Source organism: Bombus pascuorum, chromosome 2, assembly GCF_905332965.1.
Source record: "Bombus pascuorum chromosome 2, iyBomPasc1.1, whole genome shotgun sequence".
NCBI lineage: Eukaryota > Metazoa > Arthropoda > Insecta > Hymenoptera > Apidae > Bombus > Bombus pascuorum.
This window is the reverse complement of record NC_083489.1, coordinates 20,738,363-20,765,871: the sequence shown is the minus strand read 5'-3', so window position 1 is coordinate 20,765,871 and position 27,509 is coordinate 20,738,363. Positions and strand designations below refer to the sequence as shown.

The 27,509-nt window shown below is 30.9% G+C and overlaps 1 protein-coding gene across 1 annotated transcript in view; it reads right to left on the bottom strand.

Annotated features, from left to right (window-relative positions):
• LOC132904514 (aminopeptidase N) overlaps nucleotides 1-26,792 on the bottom strand; it is a 40,102-nt gene extending 13,310 nt beyond the window's left edge. The window contains exons 1-8 of the mRNA XM_060955082.1: nucleotides 26,414-26,792; nucleotides 18,995-19,293; nucleotides 10,758-10,916; nucleotides 6,563-6,862; nucleotides 5,964-6,147; nucleotides 5,156-5,312; nucleotides 4,998-5,079; nucleotides 2,457-2,640 (exon numbers count right to left, since the gene is read on the bottom strand). Of these exons, the coding sequence (XP_060811065.1) occupies nucleotides 2,457-2,640; nucleotides 4,998-5,079; nucleotides 5,156-5,312; nucleotides 5,964-6,147; nucleotides 6,563-6,862; nucleotides 10,758-10,916; nucleotides 18,995-19,293; nucleotides 26,414-26,770 (1,722 nt within the window). The 5' untranslated portion in view covers nucleotides 26,771-26,792. The remainder of the gene's footprint in view (nucleotides 1-2,456; nucleotides 2,641-4,997; nucleotides 5,080-5,155; nucleotides 5,313-5,963; nucleotides 6,148-6,562; nucleotides 6,863-10,757; nucleotides 10,917-18,994; nucleotides 19,294-26,413) is intronic.
• Nucleotides 26,793-27,509: the final 717 nt, after the last annotated feature.

The following is a 27,509-nucleotide window of genomic DNA, read 5'->3' as shown; positions in this document are numbered from 1 at the left end:
CGTCAGGTAAAATTGGTAAAAAAAATTTAGGTAAAAAGGTACGCAAGTACAATAAAAAAATATAAATTAAAAAAGTTTTTTAACAAGGTTTTATTTATAAAGGCACTAAAAATTTGAAAATAATATTTATTTTTATGACTTTTGTGAGGCACATAAATCATCTGAAACGAATGAGCGCCTTACATATATTACATGTATGTCATATATGGCAAGCAGAGATTATATTTAACATTTTAATGCGTTCACGAATAAAATTTTCATGTGAAATTTTTAAAATTTATGTTTTTACTTTTTAATTTTTAGTAAATTCTCAGATAAAACAATTTTTAAATTATACTAATTGATTTCATTATTATTGTTAAAAGCACAGGAAAATCCTTCTAATAATAATAAGTAATAATAATAATAATAATAAAAATAAGTATTAATTTGACCTAGTTTCCTAGGGTTTCTGATAGAATATTGTATTATCATGTAAGATGAATCTGGACACAAGGTTTGAAGAAAATTGCTTAAGTAGAAGTGTGTCAAAAATCGCTCGCAAGATTTGACGACATCAAACAAACATAACAAATTGTATAAGATCTTATAGTAGTAATAAGCTTCCTTCTTGTTGGCCTGGCTGATATTGGTTTGTCATAACACGTATTAAGTTTTAGACATCAGTTATATATCAACATTAAGGAGAAAGTTACTAAGCCTAAAATGCGCTTTGAATACCATACACCTTCTCCAAAAGATACAGAGAACTGCACAACAATAAACCTAATTTACCAACCCCATCCTATACTTGACTTGTAGCGGCACTCGACAGTAAACTTTCCAGCGGTTTCTGTCCCGTGGCTCGCTACACAAAGACCCTATTTTTCGGAAGATACGAGAAATCTGCTTTTCTCACGTACGATGCTTCCCGCTAGTGACTTTCTTTCAAGGGCTGTTAGCATCCTTTTCCAACCACCAACGCAAGAATTAGCCAATTAACAACGGCGTCCATTTCCCTTTAACGAATCCGATGATCTCGCATCCTTAGACACATCCCGTCATAGTTTTTCTTTGTAGTATCATCGTGACGAACAGTCAGTTAATAATCGACTGCCCCGCGACGCATCTAGAGCAATCATCGTTCGAACTCGCTCCGCGCAATCTGTTCAACCGACACTGTATCGCATCGCCTGTGAACCAAACTTGTAACCGCGAACTGTGAACTGCTAGTGCAATCGTGAGTTCCACACAAAGTGCATATTGGTAGTATTGTAATAAATAGATAGTTAATTATACTCTAGTACTTCTTCGGTACCTATCACGACCTATCCACCTCAGACTTAATAAAATTCTATAATCAGCCATAATTGAAACGTTTTCTACCATTAGACGAAAAACAAACAAAAATAGCCCCCTGGATTATTAAGATTACACTGACAAAGACCAACCTTGTTGATCTTCAGAAAAATCAAGCAGGCAGAACAGAATACAATATCACATTCCTAGAATTAAATGTTAATCGAATAATAAGTCGACCCATCAAGATCAGAATCAAGAGTAGGATGTACCGTTATCACAGGCGATAAAATAATAAAACAAAATCTCCCCAAATTGACATCGATCTTCGTCGTTGAAACATAAATTGCCATATGTTGCCATATTGAAAGCTTTGAAACTTGCACTCACCAATAACCTACAAAACTTTGTCATCTAGCCGGAGTCCATAAGTGTAATCAAAGTCTTCGGCAACAAAAAAGCCGATGTTGCAGCTAAAAAGGTTATAACCCTTTCACAGAGTGAACCAACGATCCTAATTCCACGTCAAAATCAAATAAACAATACAAAAATAAGCATAAAAGAAGGATGGTATAAAACCAAAGGAATAAGAGTTCACAATGTAATTCAGCATTTTGGTCAACAAGTACCATGTAAGAGTGAGAACAGAAAAGAAAGAACTGTAATTTCCTGACTGAGGACTGGACACACTAAATTAACGCATGAATGCCTAGTCAAAGGATCAGCACCTGCTCGGTACAATATACGCCAAAACCAAACATTAAGAATCGACCACATATTATGTGAGAGCAGGACAGGACGGAACAGGACGGCATAAAGATACTTACAACATAGAATCAGACAGAGCTCTAACATCATAACATTACATAAAGAATACCCTAACTACCTTACAGAAACAAATATATACTCCAAAATATGCAACATATATGATATAAAGTGTAGAAAATGAAGAAGAATAATTTTTTAATTTAACATATTGTCATCAATTCTCCACTAAACTATCTCGCTTAATTTTGGAATTATGTATATGTTTTGTTATTCAACCGAATACTTAAAGAAATATCAAAAATATTAGCTATGGCTACTAAACATTAGACTAATACTAATTAAGTTAAAATCAACAAAAATCTATTTCTTTCTTTTCTGTGTAGTTTCCAATTTTTCTATTTGCAACAAACCTGCGTTAATGTCGCCGAACCAGTGTTATAATCTCGAATAACTGTCACCACTGGAAAACCAGTCTGGAGAGTCCAGGTATCCATAATTTGCTTTATCGTTATCGTTGGATCGAGAACGTTGTCTTTGTGCGCCTGTTTTGTTAAAGCATCCCATAAATCATTCTGCTCGGCACTTTGATACGCTCTGTTACAAAAGTACGAACCATGATTTTAGTTTTATATATTAATCCTTCGCTTCACAACAATATTTTACAAGTATAAAATATAAAGTATATCTAACATTTAATTAGATATTATTATCATTGACTGTTATATTATGTATTCTCTTTCAGATTTAAATAGCGGGACTAAGACATTTTAAACATACAGCATACATACATACACACATACACAAACATTACGCTCATCCCATATACCTCAAAATTATGACCGGTATTACAATCAGCTTTAAGAAGACGCGACTGCAGTAACGCATTGTGTATAAGACACGAAATCTCAGTATCGAAGTGAATTGTTTAACCCTTTCGCTTCGGCAATCCAGTCCGCCGAAGTACTGTCACTGAACGGAAACGTGCGCCAGAAATACGCACAGTGTGCGTGTTTGCTATATATATGTTTTCCTAAGTCTTAAATAACAATAATTCTTGTAAGAACCGTATATAAAATGTCGTTTCACTGTTAATGGATTTAATAGATTTTTTAGTATGAAATAGTATACAAGCGTTTGGATCTTTGGAATATATTGCGTGAAACGTTTTGATGTTGTTTCAACAACTTTAAAAAGTGTAAGAACTTTAATAACTTTAAGAAGTGATTAATCCAATATGTCAATAAAATCAACAGAAGATGTTCTGCGGATAGCGATGAAATATATTATTGACTACAGATAGGACTTATATATGCATCATTTGGATGCCGGATTTATATGTATGGGGTGCCGGATCCAGGAGTCATCGCGTGATCGCCGCCTATATGCGGCGCTCATACCCACAGGTCATCTCGTGAATGCCGCCTATAAACGCCGCTCGTACCCATAGGACATCTCGCGGGTGCCGCCTATAAGCGGTGCTCGAAGCGAAAGGGTTAAACATCTTTTTTGTTTTGTTTTGCCATTATCCACTTGTTAGATCATTTTATCGCTGGGTTAATTAACTATTTCTGCCCTATTCACTCTCAGATGCCCATACATCCTATTCTTCTTCACTTCAAATTCAATAAATTGAAATCGTTTTTGACATATCTATTATTTTTTAACTTTAAGACATTAATAATATAATTGATTATATATATGTCAGAGATAAAAGGACACCGGGCCTCCCCTTTAGAATTCTTTGGAAAATTCCCAATACTATAGTCTTTATAAATTAACCCAAATATAATTGTCTGAGACTTGAGATAATGCTTGGGCTCTAGGCGACAACTAGTCGCCGAACGTAGCCGTGGTCACGGGATGAATCTTAGAATTTAGTTAACTAAAGTCCTTCAAACGGACAAACAGTCTTTATTCTAACAGTCCTTAACTCCATTACGAGAAGGTACGGGAAATCTGCTTTTCTCACGAACGACGCTTCCCGCTAGTAACTTTCTCTCAAAGGCGACTAGCATCTTTCTCTAACCACCAACATAGAAATTAACCAATTAACAGCAACATCCATTTGATCTCGTGCCCTTAGACACACTCCATCATAGTTTTCCTCTGCAGCATCACCGCGACGGATAAGACATTCTCTCGTGCGGTCTCATTAGCAAGGAAACAACGCCTTTTACGATCAGTGAATACTTTACGTTTTTAACCACGACTTCGACTTAGACTTTGGAAGAAAGTATATTTGTTATCCCGTTGACCGAGGATTCGTTATCGAATCTAAGGCCATTGTCATTAGTGTCTAATCACCGCGGTTACTTGTCGATTCTGTAATACTCACACTTATGCTAATCAACATTACCTCGATTGCATAACAACGATGCCTAATTCCAGAGAATATTCATTACACGACCCTAACCCTAATCATAATGAGAACCCGACATATATATACAGGATATACCACGTAACGTGCGCCGATGTTCAGGCACTTCCAATTATCTACCAAAAAACTATTGGAAACAAAAATTGTACAGTTTTAAGTCGGCAACACATTGCAATAGACAAATTTCCAAAACATATTTTCTCGATAAAAAGCCAAGGGTACTTTTACTGTTTTAGATAATACTATGTATTTGTGACATCAAAGTGATGTAGCAGATGTCAGGACAAATTCAACAATCTTATATACTATGACCTTGACATGACCTTAAATTCAGAAATTTTGAGGAAATCAAGAAAAACATTATCGAAAACATTATAAGCTAATACAAGGTCTAGATTGATGACACATAAAATAAATCTTAATCAAAAAGGAAGTAGTTATACTAAATACCTTCTAATCTAAAGTACGTTAACTAACCTTTTGTACAGAAGTCATTGCCTTTTCAAATGCATCCTAATTTGGTCCGAAATCTGAATAATGAATGTGAAAATTAAATTGTTATCCTTATACTTACTTTCCATTCAAATAATTCGTTAGACCTTGCTTGAACACTTTGTTAGTAAGAAAATGATCCATCATTCTTATTATAGAAGCGCCTGTTCAAATATTAATATGATTATATTACCATATTGTATCATATCATATTACAAACAGCACGTCTTTTATTTATACCTTTTTCGTAAGAAATTCTGTCGAAAATTTCACTAATCTCATCGGGATGTTCGACTTCGACCGATATCTGATGTGAAGATTCTAACGCGTCTAAACTAAAAACATCTTGCAGATCATGTACAACGAATTGTTCCAAAACCTTCCAAGTTGGTTCCACCTAGAAAATTAAACCGATAAAATCTATGAAGAATCCTAATAATTTAATCCAAAAGGAAATAAGAAGAAAGTTGAAAATACGTGTACTTTATACTGTCTATTACCATCTATCAAATGAAAATATTTTACTTTTATCAAAATAGAGAAACTTCATATTATTTTAAATCCATTGTTATTATCTAAAAAGTATTTCATTTAAAAATTATTAATATAAAAAAATATTAATTAATTTGAAATTATTTTTATAATGACTATTACGTATGACCTTTTCTTGTTTTCTATATAGCAAAAGTTTTTCAAGAATCTTAACAAATAATTTTTCAATAAATGTATTTCATACTATTATTATATACAATAATTTATTTATGTTTCTGATTTCCTTTTAGAAATAGTTCTATATGTGTCTTATATTTAATATGGGTCTTTATTTATTGAAATGTTTTTAAACAAAATTGTAAATTCAGAAAATCTGCAAACCCCACGAAAAGAATATCTAACAATAAAGGTTTATATCTGGAAAACATTATATGAAAATATAAAAATTAGTAATTAGTTGCCGTTATGAGATTACCTGTCGAAGATGACAAAGTATTGTATTTCTCATGAAATAATCTTATGGTATTATATATTTTTTCCGAATTTACCAACTTACTGCATTCACACCGATATATTCTACATAACTGGCAAAGCCTTCGTTCAACCAAAGATCCGACCACCAACTTGGAGTGACCAAGTTACCAAACCACTGATGAGCAAGTTCGTGAGATATTACAGTTGCTACACGTTGCTGATTACTGCTGGTCGAGACGCCTTCTTGATATAGCATAGCAGTTTCTCTAAAAATTCAATCATATCACTTACCAAATATCGTAACGAATTTAATTCCATAACATGTTACATGTAGAATGTAAAGATATTGTTTTGGTGTATACAGAAAATTAATTTCTATACGAAATAACGAATCAATTAAATAATTAATAATCTCCTTAACAGATTTTTTAGATTATAAGAGTTTAATCAAAAATATTTGGAAAGAATTTAAAAATATTATCGAATATTAATTAATCGGTTTCAAATACAATTCTTCGATATAACTAGAAATAACTATATCCATACAGTAATTGTGTAATATGATGAATATTCTCTTATAAAGAAATTGGAATATATTGAAAAATAAGATGAAGTAGATGGTTAGTATACGTTTTAAATATACATTATTTAATGATAAAAATAATTGTTGATCAAACTCACCTGCAAGTGATTAAACCCCAGTTTTCCATAGCTCCTGCTGAAAAATCAGGTAGTGCAATAGTATCCATCTTGGGCAAGGGAAACTTAATCTTGAAATAGTCTTCGTAATATTCGAGTATTCTCGGGCCAATGTCTAAAGTGTAGCGTGCTTGCTCGATAGCGTCGATCCGTGCCCAAACTCTAAAGTGTCCAGATTCGGATTTCAGCACCTCGAAATCCGAAACAATAAAAGCAACCAGGTAAGTGGACATCGGCACCGAACGTTCATAATGGTCCCACACGTGTGTTGATAAGCCGGGCCTGATTACAATTAAAGAAAATATGAAAAAATTAAAGATAAACATGTGAGAAAATAGAAATGAAACGAGAGGTACAATAATATTGTCATGGGGAGAAATTTCACAAATGGATGCGAGAATTTTATAAAATTAATAGTAACCCGCATGAAAGTACTTATCGGGGCAGGTAAAAAAATATTTAAGTAAATAATTATTCATTTCGTTATAAATTTATATTTATAGTATTCGACATCTTTTTCCAGCCCATCTTAAATAATTTTTGCTTCTTCCATATAAAATTTAGCAACGAACATTTTCCAATTAATATAATAGACAAAAGTTTGGATTATTTATTTTTTTGTATTTGTTTCATGTAATATCAATTTACATTTACTATAAAATATAGGTACATATATGAATTAAACTATACCTATATTTAGCTTCCCCGTGTATTCTATATTTATATCAGTTTAATCATGTGATTTTATATTTATACCATATCATTTTTATTATAACTATATCACTGATACAATTACAGTCCTGTTTTAAAAAGTTCAGCACCTGTAACGTTAAATTTGCCATCCCGCAAAACAGATAATCTTTCAAATTTAGTACTATTTTAATGTAACATTTTTTATTTTGGTTGTTATAATTAAACAATCATATAACTTGATTCTAAGCAAGCATCTCACAACATTTTTAGATTGTTGAGAAATAAGTGACTACTTCAGATATATCGAAATTTACTAAGTAATTGTGATAATAAGTATCAATTATGTCCCAATAATATTAGAGAAAAATTATATCTTATTGGAGAAAGAAATTATCGCATACATATATAGTTATTAAAATTATTATACAGGAAATACTTCTATTAAAGTAGTGAAAATGCAGATACTATTCTATCACATATTGTTGTGGGTTTGTATCTACCAATTATTACATTTTTTAAGAAGACAATTTTTGACGCAGGAAAACTTTACTACAGGAGTCGTAATAATCGAAATTTTTGTGCATATGCATACGACAAATTCTTGGTCCATCCCTACTGTGAATTTAATTTAATAATCTCATAATACATGTATAAGGTGCCAAAAAGTCAGGATTCTCAAATAGAACGGGCTGAACATCAACTGTGTGACATTGCGTCGTGTTTGTTAAGGGTACCCTCAGACGATCAACAATATTATCAATATTTCAAGGTTCTCTACGAAAATGTGGTTTGTCAATAAATGTTGACAATAGATATTGGTTCTTTTAATTGGGAACCTTGAAACATTGACAATATACAGGGTGCGCCGTTAGAATTCGGACAGAATTCAATTTGTAGTTCCCACCATATTAGAATTCAGATGTTTGTGCTGATTGACTCTGAAGTTAGTTAAATATGTCAATAAGTCTTCTATAACCTCAAAATGACAGAACTCGTTAAGCAAAACCCGGAATACGATAGAAGAGCGGCGATTATAGAAAGTCTTCGCGCCGGGAGAACGCCGGTCGAAATTATAAAATTCTTTAGCTACCCAAGATCGACGGTATACGACATTGCTAAGAGATACGCAGCCTCAGAGTGGTTCGAGAAGGGTTCTCCTTCTCCGGCGAGAAAAGTTCAGCGTTGTCTCAAGTGAGGGCGACGTCATGCCTCCGCACTTCTTCCAAAAAGGCGAAAGAATCACAAAGGAGGTTTATTTGGAGGTCCTGAAGACAGTAATAAAGCCGTGGATGGAAATTACGGCTTCTGGAAGGCCGTATTTATTTCAACAAGATGGCGCACCTGCTCACACAAGTCATCTTGTTCAAAATTGGCTCTCTGACAATGTGGACATGTTTTGGTCGAAAGATTTCTGGCCTCCTAACAGTCCCGACCTAAACCCATTGGACTATTACGTGTGGGGCGTTATCGAGAGACAAACTAATAAATGCAGGCACCCCAACGTCAACTCCCTACGAGCTGCTATCGAGTCAGAATTCGCGACAATTAAACGCGACCAGTTGAAGTCAGCGTGCTCGCGCTTTAGAGCAAGAATAGAGCAGGTCATAGAGGCAGAGGGTGGTTACATAGAATAAAAGTTCTCAGCAAGGACCCTTTAAATGAGATATAACAACATTTTCATGTGTTTTTGTGTATTGACTTAAATAAACAACTTTCTGCACAAAACTTCTTTTGTCCGGATTCTAACGGCGCACCCTGTATATTAAACGTCCGAGGACCCCCTAAGACTGTTAAGAGTCAGTGCAGTGAGATTGGACTAAAGTTCTCTTTTCTTGATCAATCGTTAATTCTAAAGAATACGCATATCAGTATAAATTCTGTTCAACATTATTTTGAAATTGTTTTTAGTTTTCGCATTGTCAGTGTGTAAAATGTCATTTAAACAGTCATGTAACGCGTAATTATAGTCCTTTATCCACGACATATACATACTTGTAACAACTTTTCTGATTTCAATACATATACATATATAGATAACTATGTTGTCACGTATATTCGAATATGATTATTTAAAATCTAACATTCTATCCAGCAATCCTGTACAATATAGTTGGACAAATCCATTAGATATGACTTTACCGCTTGATTCGTGTCGACTTCCATTAATAAAAATTACAAGGTCTATACTAATATTGTAATCGTATTCCCTAAAATACACCCACCGGTCTTTTGCGTTGTTCGAATCCAGTTCGTAATAAAATCAAGCACATCAGAATGTTTTTAAAAATACGGGTAGTATCACATTTTTTCAATATTCATTTCATTTTTTAATACTTAAATAATTTAATAAGGCAGAAAATTCGTAATTGCTACCAAATTCATAATAAATTTTTCAAATCAAGAATATTAGAATCTTATAAAGAAGATTCATGAAAAATATATTTGATATATGAAAATTAAATAAAATAATACGTAAGTAACGATCATAAGATTGGCCAAAATTTATTTCCCATTAAAAAAATTTTATTATAAAGTTTTCGCTATATCGAAATTTTAAGTTATTCTGTTATTCCCTTACTTCTTGATTGTGAAGGAATTTTTTCATTGTCAATTGTATTATGGAATCTAATGAACAAAGAACAGTACAGAACAATTAACTTAGACAACACGTTTTACGCAAGCAAATTGATTACACAGTTAATAGACAGAGCCTTTATTGGTTCTACAAATTATGTCTACGTCGAAATGCCGCAAGTAGTAAGAATGTTACATCCGTGTCATGTTAAATTGCCAGTTATGCGCATGCTTTGTGTACTCTATCACTCACTATAAGAAGATACCGTATAATTGAAACTCAAAAAATTTTTATTTGAAATTTAGATAATTAGATTATAAAAACCGATTCAACGTAGTACCCAATGATAAAAGATTATTATAATCTATTAAGATACCTAAATCATAATCTTTTTGATCCAATTTATATACATACCACAATCGCGCGCGCGTTCATACACGCACACACGTGCCTACACATAAAACGTCCTGTTGATCTATAATAATTTATATATCAAAGATTAGACCTTGAAACGGTGATCATTGCATTTTATTATTTTACTTCCACTTGTCTACATTTACTGTTGTTTCTGTACTTCTTCGTTATACCTATATACACAACATTACTAATAAAAATAATTATTTAGTCGATAAAATAGGATAATATAAATCAGGATAACAAGAACTTACGATTGATTTTTGAAAATCTAATTACGACACATCTCGTCTACGGAATTGGACAGTCTGCATGCAAATAACTTGAAAAAATTATGAACTTCTCAAATAATCCTATACATTTGATTCGATTGCGAAAATATCTCATAATCTCCAAGTAATCGAGGTAAAGTCAATCAACTAAACGGTCCAAATGTATCGCGTGTCTTGCGAAACCGTTTCCTCCATAGACGTGTTAAGTAGTTTAGTCACTTACACTGGCATAGGCTCCCCCATTCTAGGCATGTTCGAGATGGATGACATGTTCTTTGGTCGTGCAATGCTGATCTTGAACGTGGCTTTCAGCGCTGGTTCATCGAAGCACGGAAAAGCACGTCGCGCATCTGTTGGCTGGAATTGTGACGTGGCGATCCATCTGTAACGCAAGATATAGAAAATGTTCACAATAAAGTGATAAATGATCATGTCCGATATATCAATACATATAAAGTTCCCTTTATAATTAAAAATTAATTGATAAGAGAATATCATGATTTAAACAGGCAAGAATAATAAATGAAAACGCAACTTCGAAAAGGAAAATATAAATAATTATGGTAATGTGAGTAGTATATTACAAAGATTAATATTAATAAGTATGATTCAGAAAACAACTCTAATTATTGCTAATATAGATATATACGTTCATCGCAATGTCAAACATTAAGGCATATCTCTGTATTTTTCTTTTCTTCTATTTTAAGAATATAGATTGCGTACATAAAATATGTCTTTTCATATAACACACTTTCTTTCGACGATTAAAAAAGATAATTCTTATCTTATATTTTTGTTTTCCTTTATGTATATGTTTGTATAACTAAATAACTACACATATATACATATTTGAAATGCTTAAATAATAGAAGAAACCTAAATATTTGAATTTTGAGTGAGATTAAAACTAGTTAGTACATACATTTTACATATATACATATGCATATATAATTGTCCAACGATACTATGCACGATTTTGCAAGCACTTCCGATAATCTTCAAAAAACTATTCCTAACAAAAGTTAGTTAGTTTTGAATAAGCATAAAAGTTATTTCAATGGATTTCATTGATGTTTGCCTTAAATGTTACCGAAAAATTTATTACATTTCAGATTGAGTTCTCTAATAAGTTATTGTAGAAAAATAGTTGTATATTGTCCTGATGCCGATCCAAATAATGGCTAAATAAACCTATATGGATTCGTCTAAAAAAATGTTACATTGACATCTTATAGAGTAAAAAACTTTTTGATAATATCTACTATTCCAATTTGTTGAGGCACACACCTGTGATTTAACGTCTTGATAAACCTTTCATATGTTAATGTTCCTATACGTCCGATCTAGGTATCTGAACTCAAGGATGAGTTGTATAGATTATATATATATTTATACACCATATAATATATATAATTATATGGTGAATATGATATCTTAAATCTAGACTAATCTGGAATATTCATTTACTATAAATTGTATTGGATAAGTAAAAATTTATTATAATATACCTATATATAATTTTAAAAGGTGCTACAGCAGTAACGTTTTGTTATTTAATGTCATGAATCATCAGAATATTTGAATGATAAACTCAAATATATATTTATGGTTGAAATGTATCGAAAAAAATAACTGAAAACATAAATTTAAAACAATTAACGTCATTGAGGAAAATGACATTTTGGACAAAGTAAGCTGTTTTGCAATAACTCATCACCTGATATGGATAGGTAAAGTAAAGAAACAGACAAATGGAATTCACGTAAGTGAAACTACATATTATAATAGAAAATACGTAGATACTTTGTTATTTAAAAAAAATAAATACGATCAATTAAAACATGAAATTTTTGTATATTAGGATACGAAATTTTGTCGCACATTTGCTTCAATTCCCTGTTTTTGCATATAGTTTGCAAACACTAACACAATTCTTCACTGAAGCGATAAGAAATTTAGAAGGCAATTAAGTAACATTAACAAGATTTGAATATAAATATTTTTAATTCTGAAGTAATGAAATTACTTACAATTTTTTAATGGAATGCATATAATTATACGAAATTTATTTTATTAAATATTATCGATTACATATCTATTGCGATTTATTATTGTTGATTATATTCATCGTATTTGAAAAAATAATTTTCCTCATAAATTATATTTATGAAGAACATAAAGGATTACGAAAGGAGAACGAAGCAAAGAAAAAAAAAATGACTGTTACGAGAGTACAATATTAAATATATATATATAAACTTCCTTATAACACTAAATACATATTTATAAACTTATAAAAAATGACTACTTGCGCATATGCTCTTAAAGGCACAAGTCGTGAAATAATAAAGAATTACTTCAGTGACCAAAAATCCCGACCTTCACTTTAATTCTTTAAGAATTTAACATTTACTCAATAGCGATTAACGTGTCATAACCTCATCCTTGAAAGCAAAGCTCGGACGTGCACAAACACGGCCAGTGTTTGTTCGTCCAGTCGCGGGGAGACGCGTCTCCGTTAGGCGCGTCAACGGGAGTCGTAAATTCCCGTTACGATCTACGAATCGACACCGCGAGCAGGGCGATCCCCTGATTTCAGTTACGACAATAGGGGTGGTTATATTGAAATAACTGTAGTTTCCAGTTATATATTTTTATTTATTTTGCCACTTTTCACAACACTTGGAACGTATATAGAAATATGTTGTAATGGATACCGGTTAACGCGATGAATCCCGATATCGTGTGAAACTATTAGACTAGCTTGCCGAATGAGTGCAAGAACCGTCCGAAGTATGTTGACGCCAAGAATTGACTGTCTCGTTGGCGTCAATTGAAGTTAGTGCCTCGGTGGCTAGAATTATACTTGAATGATTTGCTTAGTAGAAGAGCAGAGACTTGACTGTCTGCGTGGTAGAAGAACAGTTTACTTGACTGTCTGAGGAGTCGAAGAGCAGTGAGTGACTGATTGATGAACAGTAGAACAGTTTACTTGACTGATTGAAGAACAGTTTACTTGACTGATTGAAGAACAGTGAGAGCAGTGACTTGACTGACTGCTTAGTAGAAGAGCAGAGACTTGACTGTCTGCTTAGTAGAAGAGCAGAGACTTGACTGTCTGCTTAGTAGAAGAGCAGAGACTTGACTGTCTGATGAACAGTAGAACAGTGATTGACCCATCTCGTCTTGTTTAGGAGGAAAGCTCGGTGTGGGTGTACCCTTGCTGAACTAAGGACGCCGATTCGTTGTTCACACCTTTAGGTAGAATAGTGAGGGTAACGATCCGCGATGCCCATTGGTTTTTGGCCAATATTAATACACATAATGCGAGGAGAAAGTCTCCTGCATATTTGGCTCATGGGTGTCCTTGTTCTTGGGAAAAACCCGCCATTTAACGGGACACATCTGCTTTCCCCGTAATTAACAAGAGAGTGCAATAAACCTAATGACTGTCCAAATGACCATCCATAAACCGAATAATATTTGTATGAATCGAAAGTAAGTTGAAAAGATTCGGTTTATGGTGGTTCCTTAGGTTACTGCAGGTCAGTTTGATGAGAGATAGGCGTCGGCGGTCACACCGAAAGGTACGTCGCACTGACCGTCTAGCGCGCCGTAACAGCCAGAATGTCTTTACTGTTAACAGACTGAATTTTCCGTAACTGACAATGAAATCGATTTATGTACTGATATTTATCATACTATCTACCTAACCACTATTACAGAATAGAAACATGTAGTCAAAAGTGTAGTATGTAGTAAAAAACTATTTTTTGATAATTATTAAATAATCCATATCTATTGTCTATTAATATAAAAAAAATACTACCAACGAAATTGAAACTGGGCAAATATTTATAAAAAATTTATAAAAAACAGGATAATATTAGTAGGTGCTGGTTTAAAGATGTATCTGCTTTATTGTTAATAAATTAATAAATATAAGAAATCTAAATTAATAAATCTAAATATACAAAGAATAAATAAGTATTTTAATCGAATAGTTGGAATATGTTATTTGAATCGAGATTTCGAATTAACTCTATTTCTGTACTGCAAGCCAAGTTTCTTTTTATTTAGCATAACATAATTAGCAAATTCATATGAAGATTTAGCCCTTTAACAAAGTAAAAAGTGATGCAGAATTTAAAATGAACGATTTACAAAATAATGACTTTTTTATCCCTCAAATTTCCTGTATTTTTAGTAGCAAATAAAAAAACATAATTTCAATTTTTTAGAATGTTTCGTAGAACTTTTTGGAACTTTACCACAACTTCGTTTTTTTCGAAATTTTAATAAGAAGAGTACGAAAGTGTAAATAGTCAGGTACTGTAAAAGCAGGTAATCAACCTTTGAACCGATTAAGTAATTAATTAGATTATATTATCAAAAGCTTTTTGTGATTTTATTATACAACTTATGAACGCTAACAAACTTTTCTGTATTATCCGCGTTTTCGATTATTCGATATAGAACCAGTCCACATCGGATAATCGAGGTTCTGCTACATATATAATATAAAAATATTATATCTCGTCGTTCGCCATGTATAAGTTGTTCCTAGAAGTATAATTAGGTGTCAACACAGAGCGGTTTGCTTGTTGCCGAAGGACTTTAAATTTAACATCACAATAAGAAGACGATTGCCAAGAAAGCGAGTCTCGCCTTTCGAATGTATGGTCATGTTCGGTATTATTTTAATTGTAAGAATCTTAACAATTCAATCAAAACAATCTTATAACAATGATATAAAAAATATAAAAATTTTTCCTACTTCGACGATATATAAGTAATTGAATAATCGCCGGAACATGTTACAGGGAATACTGAGGGAACTGCTTCGAGCGATCAGTTTTATCTCTAACATAAACAACTTCTGTCGTTTTCCGACTAATCCGAACGGACCCAAGCATTGCAAATTCATTTCTATCATATTCATATTTAATTTCATTTCTATTGTTTAAACTGGCCTGCCTAATATGAATTCTATGAGGCATCTTGTTGTATTTTAATCAGTTTCTTTAATTTTTATTCTTACATTCGGCGTATTCATAGCAGAGTGATCAAAAATTAGGTAATAGCATTCAATTTGTAGGAAATGATCGTTAATAAATTTTGAGCTTTGAAATATGACGTAGAAGAAAATGTTTAATACGTTAAAAATAAAAATTACCAAACAAAATAGAAAAAGACCTCAATGTTCGTAAGAATATGAACAATTTTATTGTAATTAGCTAATAACTTCGCCAGCTGAATGCAATGTTAAATAAAACATAAAATCATCAGGTATTTCTCAGCGATTTTCTTCTCCTTATTATGACATAAAATTTAAAGTCCAGCGAGAACCTTTATGTGGTCTCACCTAATTATTCTTCTATAAACAACTCATAGATGGCGAACATCTTATTGTAGTAGTAAACGTACATGTTTAACAACACCGTAATTATTTTCATGCATTTTTGCGAGCGCAGGTTCTGGGCTAAGTGCATAATCCTATATGTGTGTATTAAATATTATCTCTCGCAACACACTATAAAGTTCTATAGATAATATTTAAGAATGTTTAGTTTTCTTGTAAAAAAATTTCAGAAATATATCAATTAATCTAGTCCTCAATATTGTTAAATTAAAGTTTCATTTTTCTATATCTTCTAAGTCTTCAATTTCAAAATTGGATTGAACACATTTCTCGTTGGTAAGATAAAATATATGAATGTATGCACATACATTTTATGTTCACTCCATCAGTGAAAACTTGAATTTAAAGATTAGAACAAGCCAAGACCAAAGTCTTTATAATTTCTTAGTACTCATTCCGTGACTGCTTCCTCTTCGGCAAAGGTATCGGCTCGAAGATTCGCGAGACTCCCTTCGCTATTCGGCTTTTAGCGATTTAGCGACAGATACTTAGGAAAATGATGTCGAGCTGTGTAAATTCACAGACGTTCCGCATTAGAGAGAAACATCGTCATTAAAGGAAAAAAGCTTTCGCTAATTGCTAAAAGGCTGACATATCAGTTCTGGGAAAACTCTCAAGATAAGTAGAAAGTACGAAGTGTACGAAACGTTTCATGGACGTAATTGCGGTGAAAATTCAGCTTTCCTTCTAATTTCTTTTTCCATTCCTTTTTCGCCTTTTTTGTCCTTTTGTATTTGTAATACTACTATGAAACTTCGTATCTCAGATAGATCATAAGTGTCTTTGTCCGTCGACCGTTTGATTTTTGTAAAATGAAAAGGCGAAGCTGATCTGAGATAAAATTCAACATATTTAAAAAAGATATGGAAACAATATCGTATTTTAAGTCACTTGTTCACAAATATTTTAGAGTACCGTATAAGTAGTATGTTAGAAAGATATCGTGTACTGATCCCCTTTATTCAAAATGATAGTTCATAATGCAGTTTAATATTTCAATTAACAATTCTGTTATATTTCTCTAGGTATATTTCTATTCATGCATTGTTTATCATTACATCAACCATTAAAGTAGGTTATTATTGGCGACACAATTGTAATTGAAGATTGAATTTTATAATTTTTGAAAAGAATTGATTTGTCTTAAAAATTTGAGCAGTTATAATACAATACCTTATTAAAAATTTTTAGGCTATTTTTTAATATTAAAGTATAATTTAGCAGCTAAAACTTATTGCATTATTTAATATTTGTATAAGATGAAATGATCAGCAATCTTTATAAATATATACGATATACATACATCATATAACTAAGCAATGTTTTCTTCAGAAAGTATGAAATTAATTTTTTATTGTTCTATATTATTTCTTCCTATTTTGTTACTACAACATTGATAACATATAATATATATTGCAGAAAATATTTAATAACATTGTACTTCATAAAACGAGAATTTAATATTCCATTACCTTTTTGCTTTAAAAAGTAACATAATATTAATTTCATTCATAATGTTGTAATATTAAATTCGAATACAAGTTACAGTTTCGAATATTCATATGCATTTATAATACTTAACATTCTACAAGTATATTTATATCTCAACTATATGACAATCAACGTATTCATGAAAATTATTATTACTTACTAATTTTTTTTTGTAATTTCAAATGAAACTTATTATTTATTTACTCATGATTCTAAAATAATTTTAGTTCGCACAAAATAGTGTCTGGGAGCATACATTTACATTCAAAATAATTTATTATAAAAGTCTATTGTAACACCTGAATTCTTTAATTCACCAAACTAATTTCATTTGAATTTCTAAATATTTTTTCAGAAGGTTCATACGTATTTCTCTGAATTCTTACAAAATTTCAATCTAAAAGTACTTTCCTATATTTTTATAAAGATTAGAACGATTATTTAGTCAATGTATTTTTTAATGTAAGTGACCAAACATGTATTAATACATAAATCTTAATCCGAATTTAAAAATTGCTATTTTTAATTATTAATTAATATATGTATATTTATATATAAATGAGAAAAGATAGCAATATTATATAAACGTAAGTACAACTTTAAATGCTGTATAAAAATGATGGCAGATCATTTTTGACAGGTGGCGAGTAGGAAGATCTAAAATATAATGCAGTGTAGCGTAATTGTAGATTTATTTCATTCATGCGCATAAGGAAAACGGTTTAGTATATTATAAAAATTAATACTTGATACGAATGAACAGTAGAAATAAAAGATGTAGTTTCTCAAATTACACATGATTGATTAAGTTCAATTTTTTAGCCATTAAAAATGTAAAAAATTATCATTAATAAAATTAAACAATGATTAAGTAACACCATTTGATCTTATATGTATGTAACTTTTATTATGATTAAAAATAACGTATATTAATTATTTGCTTATTTAAATGGAAAATTCAAATTATAGGTAAGTATTCTACTATTCCAGAAAAAGTGTACAAATTGCAAAAGATAATTTTGTTCCCTTTAAATCATATTCCAGTTTTTCACTTATCAAGTTTGAAATATTATTGAAGTTCAAATGATTTAAAAATATTAAATATATTATATTATATATATATAAATATAAGTATATATGTATAAGTATTATTCTATATATATAGATTAACTTGTTTAAAAATTTTCGATAAGTTAATAATAATAATTACGGGACCAAATTTCAAATTATATCTAAATGATCCATAAATTGTTTTTAAAATATTTTTGAAGTACGAATTATTTTTAGATTACTTAAAAATTGCCTATAATTTAATTAAAATTAATTATCAAATACTAATTACATGATTAAATTTAACGTAAATTAAACTGTCATGGTTTGATTGCATACGTTTTTGAAATAACTGACGTCTCAATGAACCGTTACAAATAGATTAGTCAACTGGCAACTACAGATATTGCTTGATAAAGCAGTTTAAATTTACTGGCTACAAATAGCTGTCACCTACACTCTACAGAACAGAATTAAATTGCCGAAGCGTTTACCTCGTCTGACTGCCAACAGTATACGAGCTTCTATAGAAGCCTTGCAAGTAGTCATTCAGATAACCAACAAACTTTAGATGCACCACGTATTGCTTGCCACTCTTCAACGTGTCCAACGTCCTAATCACGTAAAACTGCCGTTCAGTGTCGTTTTTCTGCTCCACGATTTTGATTATCTTCTCCACTTTCTTGGTTTCCGAATACTCCTTGATATTCGTGAAACTTTCATTAATATGCATATCCACCGCATGCAGCGTCACATTTTTCGTGTCTTCCGTAACATTCACTAGAATTTTTACCTGAAAATATAAAAATTATTTTCATTTCTGTAGTATGACAACATGTTTCCTTAAGAGTAACACAGTGAGTCATGAATCATGAAAGTGTTTCAACACTTGTAGAAAGTCTTCGTGAATGTATTATTTATAATGAACATTTTGAAATTTCATTAACGTTGTATCGAGATGCGACTATTGTGATTAACATACTGATAAAACTTGAAACGAATTTGAAAATATATATACAAGTTACAAGACATTTATTCTAATCATATACTTTAAAAAAATCATCCAAGTCATTAAATTATTCATTAGTCACAGACATAGTTATTCATATAATTATAAGTCAAAATATTTAGTGAAATCATCTGTAGTATTGATTATGTATTACATAATGGTTCAATTATATGGTATAAGACCTACACTAATTGACAATAGAACACACGCACAGACATCTAATTTCATTGTTAATGTAGAGCCATTAATATTGTACTTATGTATATAATCATTAATAATGATCTAATGATATAAAGATAGCAGACTGTTTCCTATCTTTTTCATTTATTCTTAAGATGATGAAATTAAGAAATTATTTCCAAAAGTTCCCGATATTTATGCATTATACATGTATCTTGTAAAACTCATTCGTTAATTTTTATTTTTGTATAATTATTATAAAGAAACAACATCAGTTCACCAAGAAGTGAAAGAACTACTGTAACTAGAAAGTTTGGAGCGCCATCTACTATGAGTGTAGTTTACAAAACTACAGTGAAAATTTGCAGAATTTTAAGAACTACACTCATAATAGTTCTGTTTACGAACTTGTATGGGCTCGCCTTTAGTAGTATTTATAAAATATATAATTATTTATATATGTTTTCCTCTTTATATTCATACGTTTAATCCTTTTTATTTGTATAAAATTATTGGAATTACTATTATAGTGTTATCTCTGACGTCTGGTAAAAATGATTATATTGAAGAAGGGAAAATATAGCGAAAAAAAATCCCAAACTTTCTATTTTTACAGGCTATTTCACTCCTACGTGAACTTGTAATCATCGTCCTAGTTTTTAATACCGTTTGTATGAATACGTATATAAGAAAGATTAAACGTCGACATATCGCCCATCACTTGTTCTACATCTTCTGAATTAAAATACTTTCAGAGCACTAGGATTTATCGCTCTTTTGATCTGTTAGGCAAAGAAAAAACAGTTCCTGTTTGATAGTTTCATGATTGTTTTACTAATATTTCAAAAAATTAATATACGGAAGCATCCTTGAGGATTAAGCTTTTGTACAGAAAATAACTTTCACTGAATGCAATTCTTACTTGTTTTCCGATTCGTTAACGAGTTCACTGTTTGTTTGTGAGAATATCGTAAGAGATAAGTACTTAGATTCATAAAAAGTGCAACTGCTTCATTTAAAAACAGAAATAAACTCACAAATGCATGTTCGTAACACGTAGTACGTTCCAAGCCACACAACTTCCTGTCATAAACCGCATTACAATTATAAAATGACACAAAGGCTTCAACGTATTACTAGGATTATGATAATTCCTTACCCTAAAATGAAAGAATTGAATTTAAAATGAAAATTTTCTACCGTCTCTTTTATCAAATAAGACGTCGATGGATTTGATCTTTTTTACAAACTAAAAAACTAATCGGCTATGTCTGTTTACTAAAACAGCTACTTCCCTCGAAATCTCGTCGTAGTTATTTACAATTGTAATCACTTTTATGGAAAATGTGAATATTGGATTAGAATTATATTCTAAGAAATGTATTTTTAACGTTTTTTCTTTACGCTGTTGAAAGTGTTTTTTTTACGTAAATGTAACAGACGAGACGCAGATTACTTAGTCTTCATTATACAAGGGCGTAATGTACGAAATATTTTTTGTCTGTTTTCGCTTAGAATAAGAATAACTTTTGTTTTGTATTACAACGCATTTAATAATAAAAGTATTAAGAAGTATTATGTGGAAAAATTAGTTTTTCTGACATTATGTTTGTTGGAATGTATGTTAAATCTCTCTATCAAGAGACTTTACTCTTTCGAGATTGCGAGGTAAGTGCTATACGGTCCCTCATAGTTCGCTTACCAAGACTGCGTTAATGCCTTTCTCACTCCATGGTCAAATTCTTCAGAGAAAGTGTCTATTTTTTGGCAATGCGATTAAATCCCAACCCATCTAATGCATCTTCTAAACTAGCGCCGTCCAAAATTATCTCCCGGGAGACAAATATTGTCCTCATCAACACTTTAAATGAATACGTCGCGCTTTTTATTCATTAGGATTCTAGGCTCATGTTTGACTTCTGAGGCTGCATATCCATTTGTTGTTTACCACCACCGTTGCATATTAATGTGGATGGGCAAATATTGTATTATTGTGTATCGAAATGTGGTCCAAAGATACAGAATGGATCAATCGGTTATTTGCCGGTTTTTTGTCTTTATATCAAAGTCCGTGGACATACAGAAAACTAATGTGGTAAAGTAGTTACGACTGATAGACAAAATAAGTGAATTGTTCTTCCGTATATCCGTGGCCAAAGGGAAGGATGACGCGATATAGTCCACTCAAATCAGCCTCAAAGAAGACCAAATTCAATATTAAATTTTCTTATGCGATCTTATAGAAATCATGTTCAGGGACAAATCCTATGTGTTTAGCACTCAAGATTTCTTGCATGAAATTTGTGCACAATCTCCAGAGCTGTCAAAAACAGCTCTTTTATTTATATATAACAGCAATCGTTATAGTTGGTTCGTAAAAGTTTCCAATAAAAATTGTAGTTACTGAAAATATCTATCATATAAGATATTATATGTTAAGATTGGTTGATTCGTTTAATCGTAAATAAATAAAAACCGTTTAAAATCCCACTAGATTCAATTGTCAATTATTCATGTAAAACTAAGAATGCGGAATTGAAACTTGATGAAAATGTAGTTTTCGTTATTTTTAAAAAGTGTGTAAAGTTTCGTCTTCAAATATTTAATATTTTGCAAAAAGCTATTTAACAACCAAAAATACAATGTTCGGAATTCGCACGGCAACTGGCGGGGGCTTTGTTTATTATCGAAAAGCTGTGCTATCATGTACAACTCGAAACTAATAGATTTTTTAATTGTAAACTATTTAAAAATGGTACCAAAAATTGTACATCATTTTACTTTCTTTACAAGTCTATTAACATTGATAAAACACGTTTAGACAACATAGAGGATTCATTTAGAGCATAACATTTGTGGTTAATATATATAGTATATATATAATATATAATAATAATATTTAATAAAAACATATGGAGGCAATGCTAATGATTATAATCAACAATAAATTAATGACGGAAGTAAAAAATTATGCGTAAACAACTAAAAATTTGAATTCTGAAATCAATTTATTTTTAAATTATGCTTCTGCATTAATAAATGTCTAAATGAAGTATGCTAAATTAAGTTAAAGATCCACTGAGGTTAATTTGCACATATTTGTATCGAAAGGTTCGTCTCCGGTTTTACAATGTACAGCTGATCGGGTGCAGTGCACATGCGGTTCGGGAAAGCTGCTTGAAGGGCTGTTGCAAATTTGTGAAGCGCACGGCGCATCTGAGTCATGAGATGTGCCGAACATGGCACATTGTAGTGGAAAAAACAAGTAGATTTGGAGTTTTCCAATTGGTAGATCATGGGTCATAAATATATAAATTATTTGTTATTTACGATTAAAATTTGTTATTTATTATTCATTATTCATTATACGTATTATTTATTAACCTTGTCCTTTTAAAAATTAGAGTGTTCGGTGATTAAGGGGTTACAAACTATTTTGCAAATGGTTCAATAATAAATACATTGTAATGTATGAAAGACAAAGACAAAAAATACCGCTTCGTGTCCTTCCTCGCCTTTTACATGACGAAATAAAGTACGGATACGTATACAACAGTGATACGCAACGGTGATACGCAACGGTGATACGCAATGGTGATACGTAACGATGATATACAACAATCATACGTGACGATAATATGCAACAAATGGATATGCACCTTTTTAGCATCGTGCGGTTTCTTTGACGATGAACGAACACATTACACGAAATAAGAGATGGGATACCGTAAATAGTCTTATTATCGACATCTCATAGCTCGATCACTTCGTGTCGCCAATTATTTACTTTACATACATTCGCTCAAGCCGAGTTCTTACTGAGCCTGACCACTCACTCATAAATTTCGGTATGGTTAAGTAGCCGTGAGCTATCTGCCATTATATTGTTAAAGAAACGCATTGCCGCCATCATGTAGGATCTCATTGTAAAAATTATATTTAGTATTATTTTTGAAAGCAATGTTGTCTTAAGTTATATTAAATCTTTACAAAATATATAATAAAATAAATATTAAAAAAAAATGATACCCTACTACGCAAAACGGAAAAAATTAAGAAAACAAGATGTACAATTGTGTTTTACTCAGAAATGTTAGGTACACATTCAAATATTTTAAAGAATTTACAGATAAGTTAAAAATGCCGCAATCGGGTGCGCACAGTATTTACAGAGTTTAAGCGAAATTGTAAACATACACTTGAAATAAGTGTTTGAGATACTTTCACGGTACGTTAAAATATAGCAGTTAATGTTACGTCGAGTGCAATAACATCAAATTTTCAAACAGAACTATTAATTATAAATATTTAATCAGTGCGAGTGTCTGACTACGGCAGTTTTAAACTCTATCACCTATCTGTAAATTCGGTAATTTAATATTATCATTCTACATTTAATTATTTAGAAATACCTGATGAGTACCTTATATTCCTGAGTAAAACACATACCATCTTGTCTTTTTCATTTTTTTAGTTTTGGGTAGTCGGATATCAATTTTAAAAATATTTACTTTATTTAATCTTCCTTAGCTTAACCCTTTTTTTTAGTGTTTTATAATTATGAATTATTCATCTTCAACTTGTCTATTTGCACATGTATTATCTATTTATGATATAACTTTCCTATAAATGTCTATAAATAAATGATTTGAAATTTGATAACGAATAATAGTTGTTCCTAATGTCATTTTGGGCTAAGTATAGTTCTATTTGTTGTTTTTGTATTCAAAATAGCATTATTTATTAAATATATATATGAAACATCTGCAGTAAATAGCAAGCGATTGAAATGATAAATAACAGGATGTATCCTCTAAGATCAACTACCATTGTTCCAAACAAAAGTTATAACTGTTTCGAACAAAAGATAGTTAGTTTTTGGCCCGGTAGACATTTTGATATTAAATATTTTCGAAAATTCGTTTTCGATAAAAAATCAGTCACCGTGATTTTCTTAAATAATACTATTTATTTTAGGTTTTACGGAGTTGTAGCTAATGTCAAAATGAAATCAACGACTTACTATACTGTGAACTTATTATTATTGTGATGACTTTGAACGAGATAGTTCATTGTAACTTGTACTGTAAAAGAGTATTATTGTAATTGCTGGATTTTTTAAATAAACTTATTGGTTTGACAGTCTTAATTAAATTACATATTTTCTGAATTCTGAATGTAATTTGACCGAAGTAAAGTAATTTTCCATGTTGTTTCTCGTGACTGAACTTAAATTTCTGAATTCAAGGTCATATTAAGGCTATAGCTAGTAGATAATCGTTAAATTCGTTAACTACAACTTAGCTACAACTCTATCAAGTTCATAACATATAATGCCATTAAAAAAAAATAAAGATGACCTTGATTTCTTGTTAAATAAAATTCTATATACTACAGAGCTTATAGCATTCTCGTGACGTACACGAATCGATTGAAACCTAAATAAAAATTTGTAAAATTACATGTTATAAGCATATATCTAATAAATACATACATTCAGGCTAGACATAATACCCTCCTCCTAGCATAGTGGGATAAAGATTGTTTTTTGACCATTCTTTATTTTCAGAACTTGTATCTGTATCACATACCCATTGCAAGAAAATTTAGAAAACCAACGACGCATAATATATGCACTACGTCCATCAACAACCCTTTTCAAAGGCAATATTAATATTACAATATTCGATCTAACCGCAGAAGAACTCAATTTAAATTTTAAAAAAATTACTCAAATTCGTGCGTATTCATTACCATCACAAAGAAAATACTAAAGAAATTCCATCACATTTTAAACTAAAAAATAAAATAAAAAAAAAGATAAAAATAAAAAATACACGGCACGCAAAGAGAATGAATGAATATTAAATTTTATGTATATAAATCATGTATGCAAAAGAACATGTGTACATTGTTCAAAATTATTAGAGAATTACTACTATGAAGGATATTTGTATTCACAAGTTAAAAAAACAAAATTTATGTTATGAAAGTAAAAATATCCTATAACCTTGACAGATCAATATATTAATCGTATGATAGTGACAGTATGATTATAAACTATAAATGTACATGAAAATTTATATTTTTGTGGATGCATTTAAAGCAGTGGAACCTAAACAGAGATTTCTTTCGCTCACTAAATAATCTAACGAATAAATTACCTCAGATATAACTTCATATATTTTTGTATATTATATGCGTTATATATATTTTTGCACTTTCAAATTTTCCATAAATGCATAAACATCTACTAGAGATAAAGACCGACCTTAAAACTATTATTAAAAAACAACTGTATACATACATGGATTGGTTATAAAAATCAAAAACACATGAAAAACGATGGTCTAATTATTCTGGATAATGCTATTCTTCATATAATGTAAGTAGAGAATATAAAATTAATAAATGGATATCATGATTTTAAAAAAATTGAGAAACACTGCTTTAAATGATCCAACTTTCCTTGAACGTTCAATAAACATTTTTCCTTCATTTAAGAGGTAATCAATCAAATCTTTCTAAAAACAACGTATCTCGAAGAAACGTTAATAAACATTATAATTTATATACTGTAACGAAATTAATTCAAGCGAACAATCAATCTTCGTCCAATCGGTAATATGTATGTATATGTTAATCGAGATGTGTTAATAGAAAGTTCTCGTTCAAGGATACAGTTGGAGATTAGAAAAGAAAGAGAGGAGAAAACGATTCGTACCTCGCCATGGAAAGTAAAATTCCCAACTTGTAGGAACGGTATTAGCCGCAACTCGTACGAATCTGGCACCACAGATCTTGGTAATCGGACGTCCAATTTTTTCTTGTTATACGTGTCCTTATTAAACAGACCACGACCCCCAAATACTGAATTACTGAAATCACCGCATGGTTTAACGAGCTTTTCCTCGAGACATGGCGCAAGATGATAGACCAGAAGCCCGGTCACGACCAAAGATATAAGGAAGGCAGCACCAAAAAGGAAAGCGCCGCAAGGTGAGACTGTGCAGCCTCTTTTACGTCCGAACGTTGTTGTGTGTGCGTCCATCATCGCCAAAACCTCGCGGGACTGGGTCATATCACGTGTAAACCTGAAACGACGAAAAGAAAGTGAGAATTTTGGTCTTGATAAGTATCCGATAATACTGTCGTGTATAGTGGTACGTACCATCTTTGGCAAAATTAAGGTTAATGTTGGAGAGGAAATTTAGAATTAAAATAGAATTTGAAGGTGAAAGATTATTCAATAATTTATTATTAATAAATATTAATAAATAATTACTAATAAATAAATATGGGTATTTAGAAATATTTAGAAAATATTGAGTAATAATTTAAAAGCAGTATCTTTAACTTTGTGTTAAAGAAGTTATTATTATGAACTAATTTATTGATAATCATAAAAGATATATTTAAAATTTTAAATTTTTCTCGGTTTAGGTTAGGTTACTTTATGTAAACTTTCAATTTTTTGATTTTGTAACTAACAATTGACATAGACATAAAACTGTTTTCTATTTTGTATACATATAATATATCAGACAAATAATGAATTAAAAATTGATTTAGTTTATTGATTTAGAATAGAAATTTACAGTAATTATATTTATTATTGGAAATAAGGACGACCTCACCGATTTCATGACTTTGAAATATGTTATCAAGGTCAACATGCTGAACAACAACTCTTTCGACATATGTACATTACGACAGGTGATTATAAGCTAAGAAAACAGAATCGTCAATTAGTAATGTATACAACACTTGATAATTTTAAACTGTATCAAACTATATTAATTTATATATACTTAATTTAT